This window comes from Dermacentor variabilis, chromosome 3 (genome assembly GCF_050947875.1).
Source record: "Dermacentor variabilis isolate Ectoservices chromosome 3, ASM5094787v1, whole genome shotgun sequence".
In the NCBI taxonomy this organism is placed as follows: Eukaryota; Metazoa; Arthropoda; class Arachnida; order Ixodida; family Ixodidae; genus Dermacentor; species Dermacentor variabilis.
The window spans coordinates 51,746,112-51,766,128 of record NC_134570.1 but is presented as its reverse complement, the minus strand read 5'-3'; the positions used below and the strand labels follow the sequence as shown (position 1 = coordinate 51,766,128).

The 20,017-nt window shown below is 47.9% G+C and overlaps 1 protein-coding gene across 1 annotated transcript; it reads left to right on the top strand.

The window, feature by feature from the left end:
* Nucleotides 1-1,133: 1,133 nt before the first annotated feature.
* LOC142573958 (uncharacterized) lies at nucleotides 1,134-19,769 on the top strand. Its single transcript, XM_075683160.1, has 10 exons — nucleotides 1,134-1,333; nucleotides 5,627-5,681; nucleotides 7,254-7,373; nucleotides 9,018-9,137; nucleotides 10,275-10,355; nucleotides 11,539-11,622; nucleotides 12,745-12,907; nucleotides 13,665-13,832; nucleotides 15,557-15,691; nucleotides 18,814-19,769. The coding sequence occupies exons 1-10, from the start codon at nucleotides 1,159-1,161 to the stop codon at nucleotides 18,919-18,921; spliced, it is 1,209 nt and encodes a 402-aa protein (XP_075539275.1). The 5' UTR covers nucleotides 1,134-1,158; the 3' UTR covers nucleotides 18,922-19,769.
* The last annotated feature ends 248 nt before the right edge of the window (nucleotides 19,770-20,017 follow it).

Sequence of the window (20,017 nt, the reverse complement as noted above, 5' to 3'; positions counted from 1 at the left end):
AGTACTGGATGCCTTCCGGTTTTGCAACGGGTTTGGCTGGCGATAAAAAAAAGAAAGAAAATAAAGGAAGGAGTTGCAGCAATGCAGTAAACTGCAGCTTATCTAAAAAAAATTAAATTATGGGGTTTTACGGGCCAAAACCTCACTATCTGATTATGAGGCACGCCGTAGTGGGAGAGTCCGGAAATTTCGACCACCTGGGGTTCTTTAACGTGCACCTAAATATAAGCACACGGGTGTTTTCGCATTTCGCCCCCATCGAAATGCGGCCGCCGTGGCCGGGATTCGATCCCGCGACCTCGTGCTCAGCAGCCTAACACCACAGCCACTCGGCAACCATGGCGGGTAGCTTATCTCCACCATTGGCCCCGTAATTAATTAGATCTACAGTATTACCGTTATATAAGTGATAATCGATAGGTCTTGTGCGTTCTGGAAACAAAAACAGACTTCCGCACATGTTGATTGTGGACGGGGGACGTCGTGCTGTGACGTAAGGCTTTCGTTGGCTTGAACTTGAGAAGGTTAAAATGTAATACGTTGAGGAGTAGCTACCGTAGTCCTCGATATGCTGGTTGCTTTGTCCGTGGATTGAAGATAATCTAATGATTTTAGTCAGCGGACATTATGAATCGCAGCCAGTCCTCCGAACTAAGGATTGAAATCGCATTTTTCAAGAGAACCACGTATTTTCCTTTCTTTCTTTCTTTCTTTCTTTCTTTCTTCCTTTCTTTCTTTCTTTCTTTCTTTCTTTCTTTCTTTCTTTCTTTCTTTCTTTCTTTCTTTCTTTCTTTCTTTCTTTCTTTCTTCTTTGGCGCTCCGAACCTCGTTGATGAATAAAGTTCATTTATTTCGTTTAGTACGCGAGTTTTCGTGCTTCAAAACTACTGCGCGTATTTTGTAAAGTATGGTTTCGTTGTAAATGTATTTCAGGTTTGACGAACTATGTATTGGGGCAATTCTTGCGAATCTGTCATGCTGTTGTTCGAGCTTTTATTCAACCAGCATCGTTTGCATCTCTTCGTCTGCGGTCATTTCCCTCCTTGGGGCGCGGGCTAATGAAGTTGTCAGTTGGACTGAATGCCAGTTGAGTTGCGACTCTCGACGACTCGGGAGCTTCTTCCGCGCAGCCCCACGGAACAGCACTCCGGTGCCACGATGCCCCGCCTGCTGCCATCCTGGTTGTCTCCGGCCAGCCACTCCTCGACGACCGACAGCGAAGCGCTGTTGCGACCTCCCGTCTCGCTGCGTCAGAGGACGGACAACCGAAGCGTTCCCCTCCACGAGATGTCCTCGATGCGAAGCGCCTCGAGCGGCCCGATTTCCCTACTCGGTGAGCGCGACCTTCCATTCCAAGCCATGGCTTTCTTTTTACGGCTTTCCCGAAATTAATTTACGCCGTTGATTTATTTCGACAGTAGAGAGAGTCGCTGAGTAGCGGTACATCTTCCGCGCGGAAAACCCCTTTTCGTGTGTCATAGGGAGGGGGAGGGGGGGATACATGCAAGTGCCTTAGTCGCGCTGTACTGAACTATTTTAACAGGCTTCGCTCTGGTTTTAACGGAGAGCGCTAGGAGACAGATACCGCTAGGAAAAGCGGTGTCTGTTTCGGCCGTTGTAACGTCTGACAATGCACTGTACATTCTTCGGAGGGCGCTCGCCTAGTGTAAATGTTCCGCAATCGTTGGCAAGAAATGTGCCTATAGGGGCAGGCGCACGAGCACGCAAGGACGAGCGCGCGCAAGGCCACGCATCCACCGGAAGCGCTGGCTTCGGCAAAGGGTCCGAGAGTACAGACTGGCAGACGCTCGCATGGCTCGCATATCCCGTGTTATTCGGTTCCCCGCACGTACACAATCTCGACTCCAGCCACCATCCGTCAGCATGGCCCACGCAAGGACTGCGGGTTTTGTGACGTCACAGCCGATGGCGAAAGAAAGCTGGCGGCGAGCAAGCCATATAAGGAGTAGGCTGAGAGCTATATCGGGGCCGTTGGTTCCGCCTGTTCCCGCAGTCGTCGAGAAAAGGTGGCAACCACCAACGAGCTCTGAAAATTCTAGTCTTGCAGCTAGCAGAGGGCGTTGCGACGCTTTCATTCGTTGCACTTCTAGGTAACTAGGGAGCTTACTATGCAAGGTAGATAGGGAATGTTTATGCGATAGATAGAGTTGCTAAGGGAGATTATGCCAGTTGTTCTTTTTTTATTTATTTTCAAAGCATACAGAATTTTTAAAGATCGTCTCCGGCAAATAGAATAATGCGTCATTGAGCTAGACTACTCAGGTAGGTGCGCAATACTTTGTCTAAATGTACAATCGACTAATTAACAATAATTCAGCGTCTTATTCTCTAATTAATTACATTACGGCGCATGTTGCAATTTACGCATTGCAGCCGGCGAGCTTGAAGGCATCTCCACTTCGAACGAATTCTGAAGACGACGCCAGTTCCCAATTTATTTATTTCCCAAAGTGTGCCACGACATACATTGGCGCTCCAGTTACGATTGCGCTCCAGTGCATGACGCAATTCACGGCGCATGTCTCAAAACCAATGCGGTCCTCAGAATTCGTTGCAAGCATATATCTCTTGCGAACTCGTTGGCTACGTTTAATAAATTACAATACGCGCCTTAAAGTAATCAATTTAATATTTAATTACCGAGTTTTGTTAACCAGTCTATTATGCATTTTGATTTCTCCTGCCAGTAAAATGGCCTCCGCTTCGAGTAATCCAGCTCGAGGGTTATAATTACGGTATCTACCAAAAGCGATTTTCAAAAACACTGTATGGCTTCGTAAAGAAAAAGAACACAAGAAGAAAGCACACCGTAAGAAAACCGAGCAGAAATTGTATGGGGAGGCCGGAAATGCAATGGAAGGAATGCTGGGCGGTTTTGCGTGCCAAAACTACCGCGATCTCATTATGAGGCGCGGCGTAGTTTGGGGGGGGGGGGGGGGGAGCGCTCCGTATTAATTTTAACCACCTAGGGTTGCTTAACGTGTACCAAATGCACGGTACACGGCCGTTTCCGCATTTCTCCCTCATCGAAACTTGCAGCCGCCGTATCCGGCATTTGATACCGTGACCCCGTGCTTGGCAGCGCAATGCCATAGGCGCTAGGCACCCGCGACGGGTACTGGAAATGCGATGAAGTGGTGGAAATTCACCAAGGACGAAATAAAGGGTGTCCTTTGTCTCTATTGTTGTTGAAGCTTCATGTCAAGGGCACAGAAAGACGAACAGAAAGTAGTGAATCAGGTTTTTGTTTATTCTAGGTCGGTAATTGGCAACGGCTGCAATGGAAGGTGCCTGGACTGTTGTATGCGGACGAAATAGTTCTAGCAGCAGACAATGCAGGGGGTTTACACAGACTTGCGAATATATGTGGCAATTTGCAGCGACAAATCTTTCGGCACGAGTTTAGCACAGGGAATTCGGGAATTATGATTTTTTAATGAAGAGACGAGTAATGACGCGGTATCAATTCAAAAGCAAGCACGGTACCCTTAGTCATGCAATGCAAATACCTTGGTGTACACATAAACGAAGGAGAGACCTCCTCAAGCTATCACGAAGATAATCTAAAAATGAAGTGCAAGCGGAATGTAGCAATCATGAATTACAGAGCTTGGGGCTACAATAAATGTGATGTGGAACTTGTAAATCAATAATCGTACCGTCGTTAATCTTCGCAAAACACCATTCTGTGCTTCTGTGCTTAAAATCGGACACTTTCTCAGGATTGGAAGTTAACCGATTCGAGGCCCATGGTAAAACCACAAATGAGGCAGTGCGAGGGATCGGTTTGGGCCTCTTTTCAAGTCAGACAAGCGCAGGGCAAGATTAGTTTTGGAGAAAGGCTTGCAAACACGGTCGAAAATATATGGGCACTAAAATTTACAAACATTTTGCCTCGAAAGCGTGGTCTTGGAATGGAGGAAGCGGTCAAGAAAATTTGCAGCCAAGTACAGGGTAACCAAAACTGGAAATAGACAACCAAGAGCCATCAAAACGAAGGGGAGAGAATCAGAGACAGTGAATTGGATTCAACGAATGGAAACAAGAAAAGACCGTGTAGGCCTACAAGAATGGAAATAAATAAATTGGACAGGAGAATCTGCGCGATGACACAAAGGGCGGTGCCTGGCTGTTTGAGGCCCGAGCTGGTTGCCCAAGGATAAAAACACGTCGAAGCAAGTATTCGCCACAAGATAAGTCATGTGTCAGCTGAAGCGAAAACCCAGAGACAACTAAGCACATGCTAACGGAAGGCGAAGGCATTGACCTAGTGAGACCCGTAGGTAACCTCCACCTTCAAGAAGAGGTAGGATTCAAAGTGGATGAAAGCATCAACCGGTCAGCAGTCGAGATCGGCAAAAGGCGTTTAAGATATTGCTGGAAAAAAGGCAGTGAAGAAATTGATGGGACCGGATCTGTAACAAGCTTAGGTAGCTGTAAAAGGTAGATATAAGGATTTTAAGGAAGAGGGAAATGATTAAAAATATGTAGAAAAAATTCTAGACTGCTATGCAGGCATATGTTGCCTGATTAGCTCAAACAGGCTAGCTGACAGGTAATTACTTTCCTTTTTGAAAGGGGACGCCAATAATAATAATAATAATAATAATAATAATAATAATAATAATAATAATAATAATAATAATAATAATAATAATAATAATAATAATAATAATACCCCTCACTTCAACGCGAACTAAGCGACGAAAACACAGTGCTCACGAGGCTTTCAGCTCTCAGAGCGAGACTGGGGACGAGTTGCAGAGCTTAACCGCGTCATACGCAGCCGCCCCCGGAGTAGAACGTGTCCCCCCCCCCCCCCTCATCCCTTGGTGCGTTGCGCGCGGTGGAAGACGCCACGGTTCCTCCCTGCCTTCCTGCCTTGCGCGCACGAGATCACGCCACCGTTCTCGGCTCACCCCCGCACGCTTTCTCTTGCACATACAGCATACAGTGCGCGGCCACGGTCTTATCGCCCTTGAACTTTACGTGGGACATCGCAAAGACACCAACGGCGGCGGCGGAAATGCGTTTCGAATATACATGTATTTACTATCGCAATAATAGTAATTTATCAAGCCGGAGCCACCAACACCGGTCGCTAGAATACAAAGAAAATATCATGAAATTGCAAATTACTTCAAAGCCTCTTTCTTCAGCGCTCGTCTGAATGCCAAGCTTTGCGCCGCTTAAGCTTAGCAGAGTCGCGCTTCTCAACTCCACCGCAAAAATAACGAAGTCGCTCCAAAGCGCACAACCATGTCGAAGCTGCAAGCTTCGACATGTTCATGTCTTGATCATTCCTGCCTCGCGATCAGATGTGTCACGGCGAACGTCCTTCCCATTTTGCCTCATCTGCTGTCCAGGCTGTGGGCTCTTGGGCTGCGGACTGTCAACTTTTGCAAACATCAGCGCAAGGTGCCTACACGGTACAGACAACGAGGGAATTTAGCGTCTAGTTCTATCGTCGCGACCCGATTCGTTGGTATCAAGACGTACGGTGCATGCTGGTCCGGCCTTGAGCCGAAGAAGCCTGCTCCGTGCAGGTGGCCATACTGAATCCAGCACGACATTTCAGAGACCCGTTATTCTAATTATCTTGCAGACAGCCGCTTGGGAAGCCAGCTCGCACTGCCCACAAGAAGGTCGAAGACCAAGAGGTAAGAGCCGCTGTCTAGAAACGAGAAACGCGCAGTGTGATGGCAAAACGCGTCGAATGTTTACGGATTGCTTCAGGTACGGGCCATCCCGAAATACTTCAATAATATTACTTAGGGCAATATGATCATACCTGCTTTTCAGTTCAGTAGCGGGGGCGAGACATCGGATGATAATTACGCATGCGTAAGCTCCTTAATTAGCGAAACATTGCAAACTATACTTTTCTATGTAATTACTTTAGGATGCGCGTTGCGATTACGGCGATGAGGATGACTGGGGCTGGAAGGCGTGTCCACTTAAGAGCATTTCTCAAAGGAGCAGCCAGTTTTGAGATGATATTCGCCCGCTGAATCTCGGCGCGGAATATTCCTGTTTTACGAACTGAACATGTCCCGCACTGCTTCATGTGGGTTGTATGTACAAGTAGAACGCGTGGATATCAGCGCCCTGAGTGCCTCCTAGTTGTTACGATGCCACATGGAGGCCGGCGCTCCAGGGTCTTCTGCCAGTAATGTAGGCACGGTCCTCCCGATAAAGCGAGGAAACAGATGTTAGGGTCCCAGCACTGCTGTTACCTATGAAAAGAAACCGCATAGGAATATTAAGTTAAAATGCTTCAGTCAGTCACGCTTCTGTCATGACAAAGCGAGCACTTTCACCATGATAGAACGCTTCCCAAACTAGAAAATAATGAAAGAAAACAGAATGATGATTGGGCGATACCTGGCGTTCCCACACGAGCTCGATATGACGTCATGCATGGCAAGAGCTTCTACTCGAATACAATTGTCTATCCGTCAAGAAGACCTACATTATATTCTAAAGCAGTCGAAGACGAAACCTAGAGAGTTGCGAGATCATTTCTTGCTTCAGGAAACCGTTAATAGTACAAAGTACCTTGAAGTTCGCGTCGTCACCCTGACGTACCGATGCCGAGCTCTTGGGGCAAACTTCAAGAAATGGACCTCGTACTTTAACATCTTTCTTTTATTAACGAACACTTCAGCAGCAGGTACATGAAAACAGAGTAAGCCCTCGTTTATTCGAAATATAGCTTTACTCGAGGTTTCTGGCGGTCACGACCTCAGTGGATGCATTTTATACTGGACTATTCGAAGTGCTATAACACCGAACTCCGCTTAATACGAAATCAGAAGCAACACATCCACACGTAACCGCATGGTGCGGTATACACGATGGCTATTCGTATTTCTTCGTGCCAGCCTTTCTAGGTAAAGATCGTTTAGAAAGTGCGTCTCTCCGCCAGACTTCACGTTTAAACCTGTATACTTTTTACGAGCACTCGCGCTGTTAGAGTGCTCATCCCGCGCTGTGACCCTGCCATATCTCTTCCACATTTAACTAAATATTGTTTATAGCTAAATAAAGATGCTGTCGGAATGGCAGTTCGTTAAAACAATGGTATGCTGTAATTTTGAAACAGTACTTCTCCACCACCCTAACCATAATTGAACGTTGGTCGTTTGTGCCCCTTCCAATACGAAAGTTCGGGCCTTTGCAACATTCACGCCGTACTGCAGAGTGTGCTAAAAGGCATACGGGGTACGCAGCGCTCGTCTGGACCTGCACAACGCCTTCCTCATGGGACCTTCGCTGATGAGCGTGCTCGGAGACATCTGCAGCTTCCACGCAAGCGGCAACAAGAGTGCCCTGAAGGTCGTCTCTCTTGCGTGAGTCGAGTATGCTGCCGAGCTGTGCAGTCTCCTTATTCCTAAAAAAAAAGGAGTTCGCAGCTTATCTTAGGCCTAAGGGCGAATAATTTCGTTCTGGGGTTTTACGTGCCAGAACCACGATTTGATTGTGGGGCACGCCGTAGTGGGGGACTCCGGATTAACTTCAACAAGCGAATAGGCATTGACAGCGGCAACTAAATGTCAGAATATTACCCGAAGTAAAGCTCGCACTTTTATTAGCGGTATAAATAACAGTGCTCCTTCGTTCGCTATTTATTCTGTTAACGGCACGTGTGCGGTGTTATGCGTCCTACAAGACGCGCAAGCAGGGTTCACTCAATGTCCGCGAGCACTCGCGTTCGCAAACGCTCGCGCGATGAGGAGCGCGAGTGCTTTCAAAGCCGATCTTTCCGTGCTGCCTCTTCCTCGACCATTTCACTGTGCAAAGCCTGCGAAACTCACTTGATCACTGCAGAAGAGTACGCATTTGGGCTGGTTGGTTCATGATGACGAGCTATAAGAACAGCGCTAAACAACAGGGCGAGCGAAGGGGCACAGACAACAGCGCGGTTTGAGAGAGCGGCGGAGTATATATATATGCTGACTGCAAGAATAAAGACACTTTGGTTGTTAGTCAGCGCTGTTGTCTGTGTGCCTTCACTCGTCCTGTTGTTTAGCGCTGTTTTTATTGTTCGTAATCAGTTGATCACGTTACCTCCAACACTGGTTGCGCGCGGGAACGAGCCTTCTGGCCTTGGCTGTGGCGCTCGCAGGCAGAACACCACGTGACATTCAACTCTCGGTGTGCAAGCTGCTCAAGTTCTCAGCCGCGAGGAACGCGGGGGATAATTGCCATGGGTGCACTACAGCCCTGGCTGACACACTTGCGTCCTCTCACCCGCGACAGCCTAGCAATGGCGACGGCCCGATCGCGCTTCCAATGTCTATATACTCGATGTCGCATAAAGAAAGAAAAGAAAGAGGAAAGCCCAGGTTTCGGTTCAGCACACAACATGTCAGGCCTAGACAGACGAAGGACAATCCTCCTCTCCATTTTCTTACGTTCTGCCTTGAGTTTGAGGGACTTTCTGCTGTATGGTCTAACCTGTTGCATCGCGTTGTGGCTCGTGAGCGGAGACGGGGGCCTCTTAGATCTCCGAGGCGGAGCAAGGCGCAGCACAGGAAATTGCGGAGGCCATGTTCGCACCTACAGCTTTACGAAACTGTGGAATAGCTTCTAACTCATTTTCAGGGGGGATCATTGTCAACGACATGGTCTCGCATGAAAGAGATGCGTTGACGGCGACAGTGTACATTCCATGTTGTTGCTGTTAACATATAACTCCGTATACACTGTATAATTCCATGTTAATGCGGAAGACGGCTGTCCGTCTTCCGCAATATGACCGGACTTTCATTACTAAATCCTCATGTATATCACAACTGTATGTTGCACAATGGCTGAGTCCGGCCTTTCGCTATTTTCACCGCAAATATTTACGGCTGAATGAAGGCTATAAGGAAGTCCAATGGCACTAATGTGCCACTCTGTAAGCGGACGTACGTTTTCCTTCTTTTTTTACACATCATGCTCTTTTCCGCAGAACGCCTGTGTATGACTACTCGCTGCTTCTGTTGCAGAACGGAAGTGACGGAGCAGCCGATAACCAGCGTCAAGTGGGCAGTGGTGACGCTTCCCGGAGTGCTACTGGCACTGGTCACCTGCAGCACGGCCGTCTGGCTTCTTTACGTCAGGCCACAGTGAGAGAGCATCGTATATCCATACACATTAGTTGATACTCACTGTCGCGAGTGCAAACAAGCACGCGTGTACATGCACACACACCCACACACACACCCACACCCACACCCATAAACACACACACACACACACACACACACACACACACACACACACACACACACACACACACACACACACACGCACACGCACACGCACACACACACCCACACCCATAAACACACACACACACACACACACACACACACACACACACACACACACACACACACACACACACACACACGCTTACACGCACACGCACACGCATGCACGCACGCACACACACACACACACACACACACACACACACACACACACAAACAAACACACACAGACACACACGCACACAAACACACACACACACACAAACACACAAACACACACACACACGCACACGCACGCACGCACGCACGCACACACACACACAAACGCAAACGCGCACGTATAGTCTCTCTCTTCTCGCGCACCTCTACAACCCACGTACACCGGCGATCACACACATAAGCACTCATTCATGCATCACGCAAATTTGTAAACTGAAAACGTTCACATGAGTCGAGTTCTACTCTCAGCGCTTTTTAAATTTGCGTACAACAGACCGAGACTGCCAGTTCGGGCTGATATTTAGCACAGTGCGTTGGCAGGCTAGTTGGTGCGAATCCATAACTACTTTGTTTAGCACAAAACAATGTAGTCATGGGCTTATTTTTTGTTGCTCTTTTTCGGATTCATTCGTTAGCGATGCATTTGCGAGAATTATATAGGTATACGAAAACTATCTATCAAACAACACTACTCACACACATGAGCTGTTGTTTGTTTGGATTTTAACATGCGCAATATGAGGTACTAGTTTGGTTTATTCATGGGCTATTATTAGCCCATGAACATACGCGGGGGCAATGATGCATCCTTTGTTGTCCACGAAAGGAGAGCGCCGAACGAGGAACAAAGCCCGCTGAGAGACATTTAAAACTTGCAAAGAGTATCACGTCTTACCGACGTCACTGCTCTGAGTGTGCAAGTGCGCTCTTTAGACGGCGACACCAGAACTGCGAGCCTATCGCAATGCTTTAACGTCTTCCACTTTGCAGCGAACCGGCGCCCATGGCTGCAGAAAACCTGGCCGTCATAAGGGCTGCTCAACAGAAGCGCGCCCGCCGAAGCAAGCAGAGGTGAGCCCCATTGTTTCGTTTCTTGATCTATTTTTTTCCCCAAAGGAGTTTTTTGCAGTAGTAGAAGCCGCGGTATAGCAGCAGCGTGGTGATAAATATAGTAGTAGTAGTAGCAGTAGTATTATAGAGTAATTGTAGTATTAGTTGTAGCAGTTGTTGTAGTACTTGTAGAATCGGGCACCAAGAAAGAAAAATTAATTAGACTCTGGGGCTTTGGGTTGCAGAGTCATGCACGATCTGATTATGAGCTTACGTCGTGTTATGAATAAGAGGCGCCCGGAATTAATTTTCACTAACTGTAATTATTTAACGCACACCCCATGCACGGCGTACGATCCTTTTTTGCATTGCTCTGCGATCGAACCTGCGACCTGGAGCTCAGTCGCACAACGCCACGTTTTCTGAGCTAACGCGTCGTGTAGGATCAGCTGCTAGCGGCAGCTGCAAGACTAGTAGCAGGAGCGTGAGTATTATAGTAGAACCATGTAGTAATATAGTTCCTGTTGCATGGCGAAGCGAATTGGTTTCCTTTCGAAGCTTGTAATGCGTATTCCTGCAAAATGTCTTCATTTTGTCATAGATGCAGTTCGACAGACCAGATGAACGTTACTTTGCGTTGAACTGCGGCAAAATTCTGGCAGGCTGCGACAGCTCCTTCTTATAAAAAAAACAGTGTAAACGCAACAGGGCCTACCTAAGTAGTAGGGAAGGTCGTCCTCCTCCTAATGATGAATTCCAGTTCTCATTAGTCAGAATTAGGACACCCGCCGTTGGCGAAGACACCATGTCTCCTTTCTTGAGCTACAAACATAATCGTAAAGCGCGAAACACGTGCGAATATTACTGTCCAAGCCACCTCGTAAACAAAATTGCCCACGGCAATTGCCGCTATCATCGACACACCTGCATTCAAGCGGTTCATCGAAGCCATCCCATTGGAACTTGTGTTATCTTTGTTTGCCATTGACCGCCCACTCACTCATGTAATGCCTCAACAAGAGGCATTACATGAAATAAACAAAGTAACAAAAATTATATAGTCTACGGTCAACCTCTTTCAACACGTTTCAAAGAAGTTTTAACAACGCGTGGTCGAACGCATCAGATGCTTTGCGGCAAACGTGTTTCCCTCGCAACGATATTTGTCGCGTCTCCCCCTGAGGGTTCTCGCCTTCTGTTGCAGGGGCCTTCGCTATGCCTGCGCTGCGTACGTGGCCATCTTCAGCTTCGCGTACGCGCTCTCACTTGTGCTCGGTTTGACTGAAAGGTAAGACGTGGTCAACCTGTCGTTGCTGTTACCAGGCGACCAAGAGGGGCATGAAAAACGAATTGGTGGCGCTTCCTATTGGTCATTTGCGTTCACTTTAGGCTAATTTGGGTACAGGGTGTGCTACAAATGCGGGCTGCGTTTGCCCGATCCGCTTGCACAGAGTGGCAACCTTGAACCCCAATATTTAGAAGCCGGCCGTCGAAGGGGGGTATAAAAATATTTGGAAAACGTCAGTTACTGCGGTCGCTTACCAGAACAAGGTGTAAAACAAAATAACAATTGACAGTCCCTTAAGTACCCTTACGTGATTTCATTGTGAAATTATTATGACTTCTCTAATTGATTACGCGCATTATACCTGACGCCATACATTGTCACATGTCCTTCACAACTCCACCTTAATACACCTTGCTCTAATTTGTAACAACCCTCCTCCACCTTAATCCATCCTAATTCAATTTGAGCCAATTTTCACTACCTTAATCCACCTTAATAGGCCTTAATTTACCATGTTTTAATTTGTACCAGCCTTAATGCACCATAATTCGTTTATTCCACCTTAATTCACCTTAATCAATTTTAATTCACCTCAATCCACCTAATAGACTTTATTTCACCTTAATTCCCTCAACTCAAATTGAAGTCACCTTACTTTAACTTTTCTAATTCTCTTTTACTAATGGCGATTTACAAGATGCTGATGACGTCACTGATGATGATGATGATGATGATATTTGTTACCATTCGTTGCGGACAACGCCAGATTTTCTGCCTGATGGGAAATATAATGATTTCGCAGTAAAATATCCTTGCAGAGCACTTGCGTCTTTATTGTGTGATTAAGGTTAGTTTCGAAGCCTGTGTGGCTTTGTTATTCACTGCTTAGGATAGTGGTCAAATAAGTGGTAAGGGTGTTCCGTGATCCACTAGCCACAACATTTTGCTATGGCATCTTACTAGTCAAACCGGCTTCATGAACATTTCCTTGTTGGAGTTCGGGGGACCGCCACTTATGCTAGCCATCGCCTTGGTAATGTGACCAACTGTGCATGAGTGAACTATGTGTCTAGAAACGGGCGGCGTCGTAGAGGACAACATGAATGCAGCGCGCATGCGCAGGATGGCCCTGCTGACAGCGCTGACGTCGATGATGCTGGTGACGAGCCTGCTGACGTCGTTCCTGCAGGCGGCCTTCGACTTCGTGCGACACATCTGGCGGATGATGCCGTGGGGCGTGCTATTGCTGCTCGGTGCCACGCACGTTGCCTCCGAGCTGCTGCAGGTATACCCTGTGTTTCAGCTAACGTTGACCAAGCTGTACAAGAAAAAAAATATATACAGAACACGGTGCAAGATACAATTATAAAGGTTGCGATATTCCGTTGTCGCAGGTGTGACGAACGAACGACGTAGGTCTCAATATCGTGTCTTGTAGTGTCTCTTTTGAGCCTTTTTCATTTTCGTTGAACAGCTTGGCTAGCGTTATCTGGGACTCACTATATGTACCGCCCGTCACAAGAAGCGAGTGTGTAAAGCCGTCGTAGTTTTGAGGTGCCTTTTGTGTCGGAAGTCCACAAGTGGTTCGCTTATGTAGTCACTGAAAGCCTGTGGCATCTTTTATTTTTTATTTTTCTGTGTGCTATGGAGGGGGGGGGGGGTTGCTATACTCTATTTCCTAGCTGCAGACGATGTTGTAGGGATGCCCTAAATTCTACTCGAGTTGGTGGACGCTGGCTCGAAATTAGTCGATGGACGTCAATGAATTACGCCCTCCGTCAAACTCGTGGACAGATGCAACTGCGTCACAGGGTCATTACAGGTTTCGTACAATATATATATACGATCCGTTAGATGCTAGTTCATGCATAGCTCCACACTGGAAAGTAAAACCGATCAACAGACTGTCAGTGGTGTCGCTGCGCTTCTTGGGTACGAACGCGGCTCCGGGAAGCGTAAGATTTCAAAACGCGAAATTGCAGCCTCGCACAAGCTCACACCCCCCCCCCCCCCCCCCCTGCCGTCTCTGTGTCACTTCGCAGACATACGAACTCCCGCAAGAGGCGCTCAGGGTTGAGTCCACGTCTTTCTGGGAGGAGCGCAGCCCGCTCGAGGCGCAGGCCATGCTGGCCTTCGCCACCTCGGTGATGGCCGAGACAGCGGACAAGCGGGTGCTGGTCGAGATCATGACGCCGGCCGTGGTACACGTCGTGAGTGGCGACGAGGCATCCGCCGTGGCACCAAGAGTCCGCGCTCTGGACTTTTGCGCGTGCACATAACCTTCACGCGTTTCCGATGTTGCGAGTGCTTTTCAGCTGGCGCTCACGTCGTTTCGCAGCTGCCCAGAGGGTATACGCCAAACAACCTTTTGTTCAAAGATGTAGGTCACGTGCTCTTTGCTGATGCGCTACAACGACCCAAACTGCAAATCTGGCGCGCTGCCTCCATGCGCTCTTGTTCACGTGCCACTTATGTTCCAGCTTTTAAGCGAAACTTTGTTTGCCCTTCTCCGCTTGCACTGCCCCCCCCCCCCCAAACTACTTCCCACCTATATCACATAACCAAAGAGACTGCGTACCACATTCCTGAATTTTTTTTTTCTTTTTAAATTAAAATAATAGTTACTTTTAACGAATTCGATAGTGTTACTCGGATGTTCCACACTTCCACATATATCTACCTATCATCTCGCACATTCTTCTACGAACCCTGTAACTAAAGCCGTGATTAAGTGTGCGGGTCATCACCCCACATACTTTATTTATGAGAAACACAGTTCCACATAACTTAAAAATATTTACAAAAGTGTTTCTCCTTATACGCCGAACCCAAACTGGGAAAGAGAATAAGAGCGTAGCTAATGGCGTTCTTTTGCTCATAGCACGATGTGGCGGGTTGAATTCTCGGCTGCGGTGGCCGCACACCGATAGGTGTGTAAAGCAAGACCGCTCGTACACTTGCGCCTTAAGCTGCACATTCACGAAACCGAGAAGGTTGGCGGTGGCTTCCGAGATTCGGTGGCGCACACTGGATTTCTCAATACCTCCCACTCGTGCTTACGGCGCGCAGTCAGCGAAGTTCCGTATCCTGCCGCATTGGCGTTGTCCACCGAGGCTTATTAGGGTGCATTGATGCCAGCTGGTGTAATCAGGCGCCCTAATGCGTATATCTTGGACGCCATGGTAGGAAATTAATCCTGAGCCCGTCTACTACGCCTTCCCGTATAGCTCATTTGCTGCTTTCGGATGTCAAACCTCCCATTTTGATTCGTTCTGGAACTGTCCGCGACAAAAACATGCGCGAGTTGTCATGTGTTACCTTATCCACCACGCAAAAGGTTTTTCTTCCCCTCGATCCTATAGCAAAACAGCTGCCTGTTCACTGAGTGGGGACGCCACCGGTTAATCAGGTCTGTCCATAAATACTCGTCGAATGTTGCCAGGTGGGTGAGAACGTTACGGGAGCCACTGCCGCGTCTTGAATTGGCTATGGCATACATGTATGTATATGGTGACGCTCTTGAAACGTGGACGTTACTTTCATTCACCAAAGCATCGAATCCCTGCGCAAGAAAGAACCTCATATGACATCAGCGCACAGCTTTCACGGTCCCTATAGAGAGAATGAAAGGCACTGCTTCATAACGGCACACAGACTTAAGCTTTTGCTGGTCACGCGTATACCTAAAGATCTCATTATTCTTGTTTTATTTACTTGCAATACCAGAAACGAGCCTCCAATATCAACAAATCTTGTTATTAAGCACGTCCAGCTTTACATGGACTTGACGAACTTGCACCGGAATCTTCTTGAAGTAACACAAGAGTCAATTTTGATGGCAGAGAAAAGAGGCAGGTCCAAGAATATGTCGCATCAGCGCCCCTGCTTCCTTAACACCATTCGTCACATTTCTATACAACCCTCTCCCCGACAGGCCGAGATTCAGCGCATGTACCCGGCCTACTACGCCATTCCTGTGATCGTGGGCGCTTCGAGCAACTTCATCATGCCCGCGTCGATGCCACTCGCTCTCCTGCACGAGATGGCGCGGGTGCAGTTCTGGAAGCTGGTAGGTGCGGTGGGTGGCGGCATAGGCAAGTCATGTATACATTCATGCGTAGATCGTGACCTGACGGGCTAAGTTTAAGACGAAGTGCGGATGGCCAGGTCACGCAATACGCAGATCAGGTTAACCGGGGTTCTTTCCGAGTGGCACAGTGAGTGCAAAGTTAAAGTTGGGAGTGGATTAGCATTATCTGGAGTCGCGGAATTAGGACACTTGGAGTGTACACGCACTGGGCTGACGGAGGACATGTTTATGGAACGAAAAACCGGCTTCAAAGCTACAAACTTATGTGGCGAACGCCCCGTGCCGAAAAAAAGAAAACAATGTTACGCCCGGCGCCTACATGATTCGGCCAGAAAGAATTCGGCTTCTTTGCTTAGAAAGCAAATGCTGGTAGAATATTTAGTTAAGCTATTCAGTGGAAAATTATCAAAGACAGTGGATAAAGGAGTGAAAGTTAGGTAACGCACTAGGCACACTTGCCAGGCGTCGCGAGGAGCAGCCTCTCTCTCTCACTTCCGGTGGCCCGCTGTGAGCCTCTGTAGGCATAGAGTTTCTCACTTTATTACCTAGAGGTTACCTAGAGGGAAATGTGGCGCTGCTGCGCTCTTGTGTGCGTGGAAATGCCGATATATGGTGGCTTCGGATTGGCATCGTCCTCGGAGAGCCAGGACGCCTTGAAGACGCGCCTGGCTAGCACCGTTCCGTCTGTCGCATTATGGATTTCCTACCAAGACACCACGTGAACGACTGTTTTAGATTTATTATTACACACAAACGTATGTTGTTTATTTACGAGGACTTGTGGTTGGATGTTCAATTATATGAAACTTAAAATGTATCAGTGGACCGCTAGAGTTGGAGGACAGATGACAGGAGTGGCCCTCGCTTTGGAACCGATGGTCGTTTGCTCTTGCTTTTATTCGCTATCTTACGCATTGTAGGTGAGTGAACTTAATTGAAAGTTAGAATATGGGCGAATGAAAACTCTTTATGAAGAATTTATTTTAGGAACACAGTATCTGCGTAGCCACATGCACGTTTTAGACAACGCCTCGTACAACACCAGCCAACACAAGTCGCGCACACCCATAAGCCGTCATTCCCATGAAAGCACAGCGCTCGTTAGAAAACTCCCATGGACGGTGGCGCCAAATGTCCCTCTAGCTAATATAGTGACAACCTCTACAGCTGCAGGTTGTCCCCCTTCCTTGTGTAAACGTATGTGTCACACTTTCTTTTTCTAAGATTTCTTGGCAATTAACAACAACAGTAGAACGAAAACGCTTTTTAATATTTTTTATATTACAAAAACACATTCTTCGAGCCTGACAACACTGACAGCGACGCGGTGAACGCCCGGTGGCGTCCGCCTCCTTTCCGTTCCATATAGCCACCTATGATGTAGTCCAAGCCAGCGAACAATCGGCGTCTGTAGTTGTACTAGCGATAACCAACGCTCTGTGTCACGATCGAAATGTGCTTCAAATAGTTGTACGACTGAAGAGGCTGCCGCGGTATAAGTTGTGGCGACGTGTACAGCGTGATTCTCACCCGTAACGCGTATGTTGATACACAAAGATAAGATAAAGATTGTGGAGACAGAGTGGCTCTATTTTCTGCAACCCTTTAGGGAGCGCGGCTTGCGCGGCTGCACGCTGTGGCGACACACAACCTGTGCGAGGAAAAGCCGGCAGATCCCGCACCCTGTGGGAATCGATGTTACTCGAAACAGTGTACGGAGGGCCTACCAAGTTAAGGAAGCGGCCATGAGAGCACCAAGACGTGGGCATCTGGTTCATGACCTGCAGTGTATGACTCGCATGTCATGACATTCATGTCGTGACCTATAATTTATGGTCGTCGTAATGATGGGCCAATTTTGGTACATAGCAAGACGTAGATGGCTGTTTCATAACCTACATAACACGCGCGTCATGTCATTCATGTCATGACATATAATTTATACTTGTCATGCACGCGTCGTTTGTGCTACATACCAAGTTAACGAAAGGACCGGGAGATCCCCAAGACGTAGGCATCTGTTTCGTGACCTACACGACACACATGTCATGATATTCATGTCATAACTGATCATTAACTTCGTCATAAACTATTTTCATACTATGACAATTTTTGTACATGCCACGTTAAGGAAACGACCATGAGACCACCAAGACGTAGGTGGCTATAGATAGATACTGTCAAAGTGGCAAATGTTCGCCGAGAAATGTTTCGCATTTAAAACCGCACATGTGGAAAGCGGAAGAAGCAGTGAGAACGGACGAATGAGCTCGCCGGGTGGGCGCCGATGCGAGAGGCATAGCACGTCGTGTGGATATGAATCGGTGCTCTAGCTCATTATAACATCTTTCTGGGCGAGTTGGCGCATAAGTGATGTTAAAGTTGTAACAGCGCTAACACATGCATCCACAAAGGAACAAGGACGAAACAAGCGCTCGTGTCTCGTCCTTGTTCCTTTGTGTATGCACGTGTTAGCGCTGTTAAAATTTTCAAATAAAAAAACAACGGTGTGCTAGGCTGACACCCATCAACTCCGTCACTGCGTACCGAGCAGCGAAGGTTAGTCTTCGTGTCAGCCAATCAGCAAAGAGAGCCGGCTGCGTGTTTCACTCATCGAGGACGGTTCGTCCGTCCCTCTCTAATGCGTCGGACCCTGAGGGTGTACTAAATGAATAAATTGTGATCCACATATCCTTCCGTCAAACTTCCAGTCGGCCGGCGTCGCGCAGAGGGTGATCAGCGGATGGACATTGGATGAGCGATCGTACGGGTTTTCTGTTGCGGTTGGCTGACGTGACCTACGGCTTTTGCTACACTGCACAGAGTCTGTGAAATGGAGTAAATAAGAGGGGCACCTTGCGAGGTGCAAGATGAATACATCCCGAACACGGTTTCCTGGAGGCGGGTTCGCATGAGGTCAACCGAAGACGCACATATGTTGAGAAAGAGCGTCAGTGCCACTTCCGATAGACGTGTTCGAAATATGCATTAGTTTTCGCCTGTGCACAGTACACACAAATTAGACCTACTGTTAGCGCATTTTGTTCCCACATCGTGCGAGAAACCTCACTTTCTTTCTTTGCTACTTCGCTTTTCTTCAGTTTCTGTTGGGCCTGTTCGCCAAGGTTATCGTCATGGCCATGGTCATCGCGACTGTCAACGCAGCTGACAGGGCCGGCCTCTTCGGCACTCAGACCTCTCCGGAATGAAGAACCGGGGGCGATTGATTGGGACGAGGCGCCGCACGCCTTGCTATTCACCTGTATTGATGTGTACTTATGTAACCTGCTTCACATTGTCGGACTTTAAGCATTGACTTTACCGAGACCTTTCTCGGGGACCTTGTTGCTCCGACGGAACCCTGCGTTATGACTGCGAGCTTCTGGACACCCGATGTCCGACGATTTCAGTTGGCTGTGTCAGATGCACGCGACATGTTTCGCTCCAATGAAGTCCAGCCAATAATTCAAAGGCAAGTCGTCGACACTTCACCGGCGAACATAAGAACTGGCCATGCGATTACGAAAGTATGTACATTGATTCTTGTGGATATTGTAGTTTGTATAGTTAACGCACGCATGTTGCATATCGTTAGCGATCCTACCGGTGAAGGATGCGCTCGAAGAGTTGACCTTCTACCCTAAAGTTAAAATAATTAACGGTACAAGAACAACGAAAAAGATGCATTGCTGTGGCGTTCATGTTTCACTCAGTTGTCTCAATGCGCGGCTGTGTGCTCAATGCTTGATTGCCACTGGGAGTGCCGGGGTGCAAGTAGCTTGGGACAATGCCGCTCTTCTGTGGTATAGGTCACCGTTCCTGCACTGCAGGGTCATGTGTTTCACTGGAAGGTGGCAACTCAGAAGAAGGCGTTGGATATGTCTGCTTCGCCGCACGATTGGACAATAAGGGCACTGTTGCGAAACCGTGGTGTAGGCTGTCGGAACACTCCACTGCGGCCGGGTATGGGAGTAGTCGAACATGCTGTCGTTATGAACGATTCCTGTTGGCGCAGCAGCGTTGGTTTCCTTTGATGATAGTAACAGGCATGGTGGAGGGGGGCGATAATATTTTTAATAAAAAACGACGCCGTTATCGGTGTTCAAAGCCATCCTTTGATATTGCAATGTATGCCCAACGCTACGTCGTATTCCACAGTGCGCTACAGATCGGTTTTCGAAAAGCAGGCGTCGAGTATTTCAGGCTGTGTTGGAATCCGTTATACATTAATTCAACGAGCATTCACTGGTACCTGTGCCACGCGCTTTTATCGGCGCTTGATGGCAGGTAAGGACAAATTTATGA

Excerpts from the sequence above, each read along its gene's own strand:
- LOC142573958 (XM_075683160.1), top strand. The coding sequence starts at position 1,159 with ATGCCCCGCCTGCTGCCATCCTGGTTGTCTCCGGCCAGCCACTCCTCG. Across the intron at positions 11,623-12,744 it reads GTGCTCGGTTTGACTGAAAG|GATGGCCCTGCTGACAGCGC; the intron begins GTAAGACGTGGT and ends GCGCATGCGCAG. Across the intron at positions 12,908-13,664 it reads TTGCCTCCGAGCTGCTGCAG|ACATACGAACTCCCGCAAGA; the intron begins GTATACCCTGTG and ends GTCACTTCGCAG.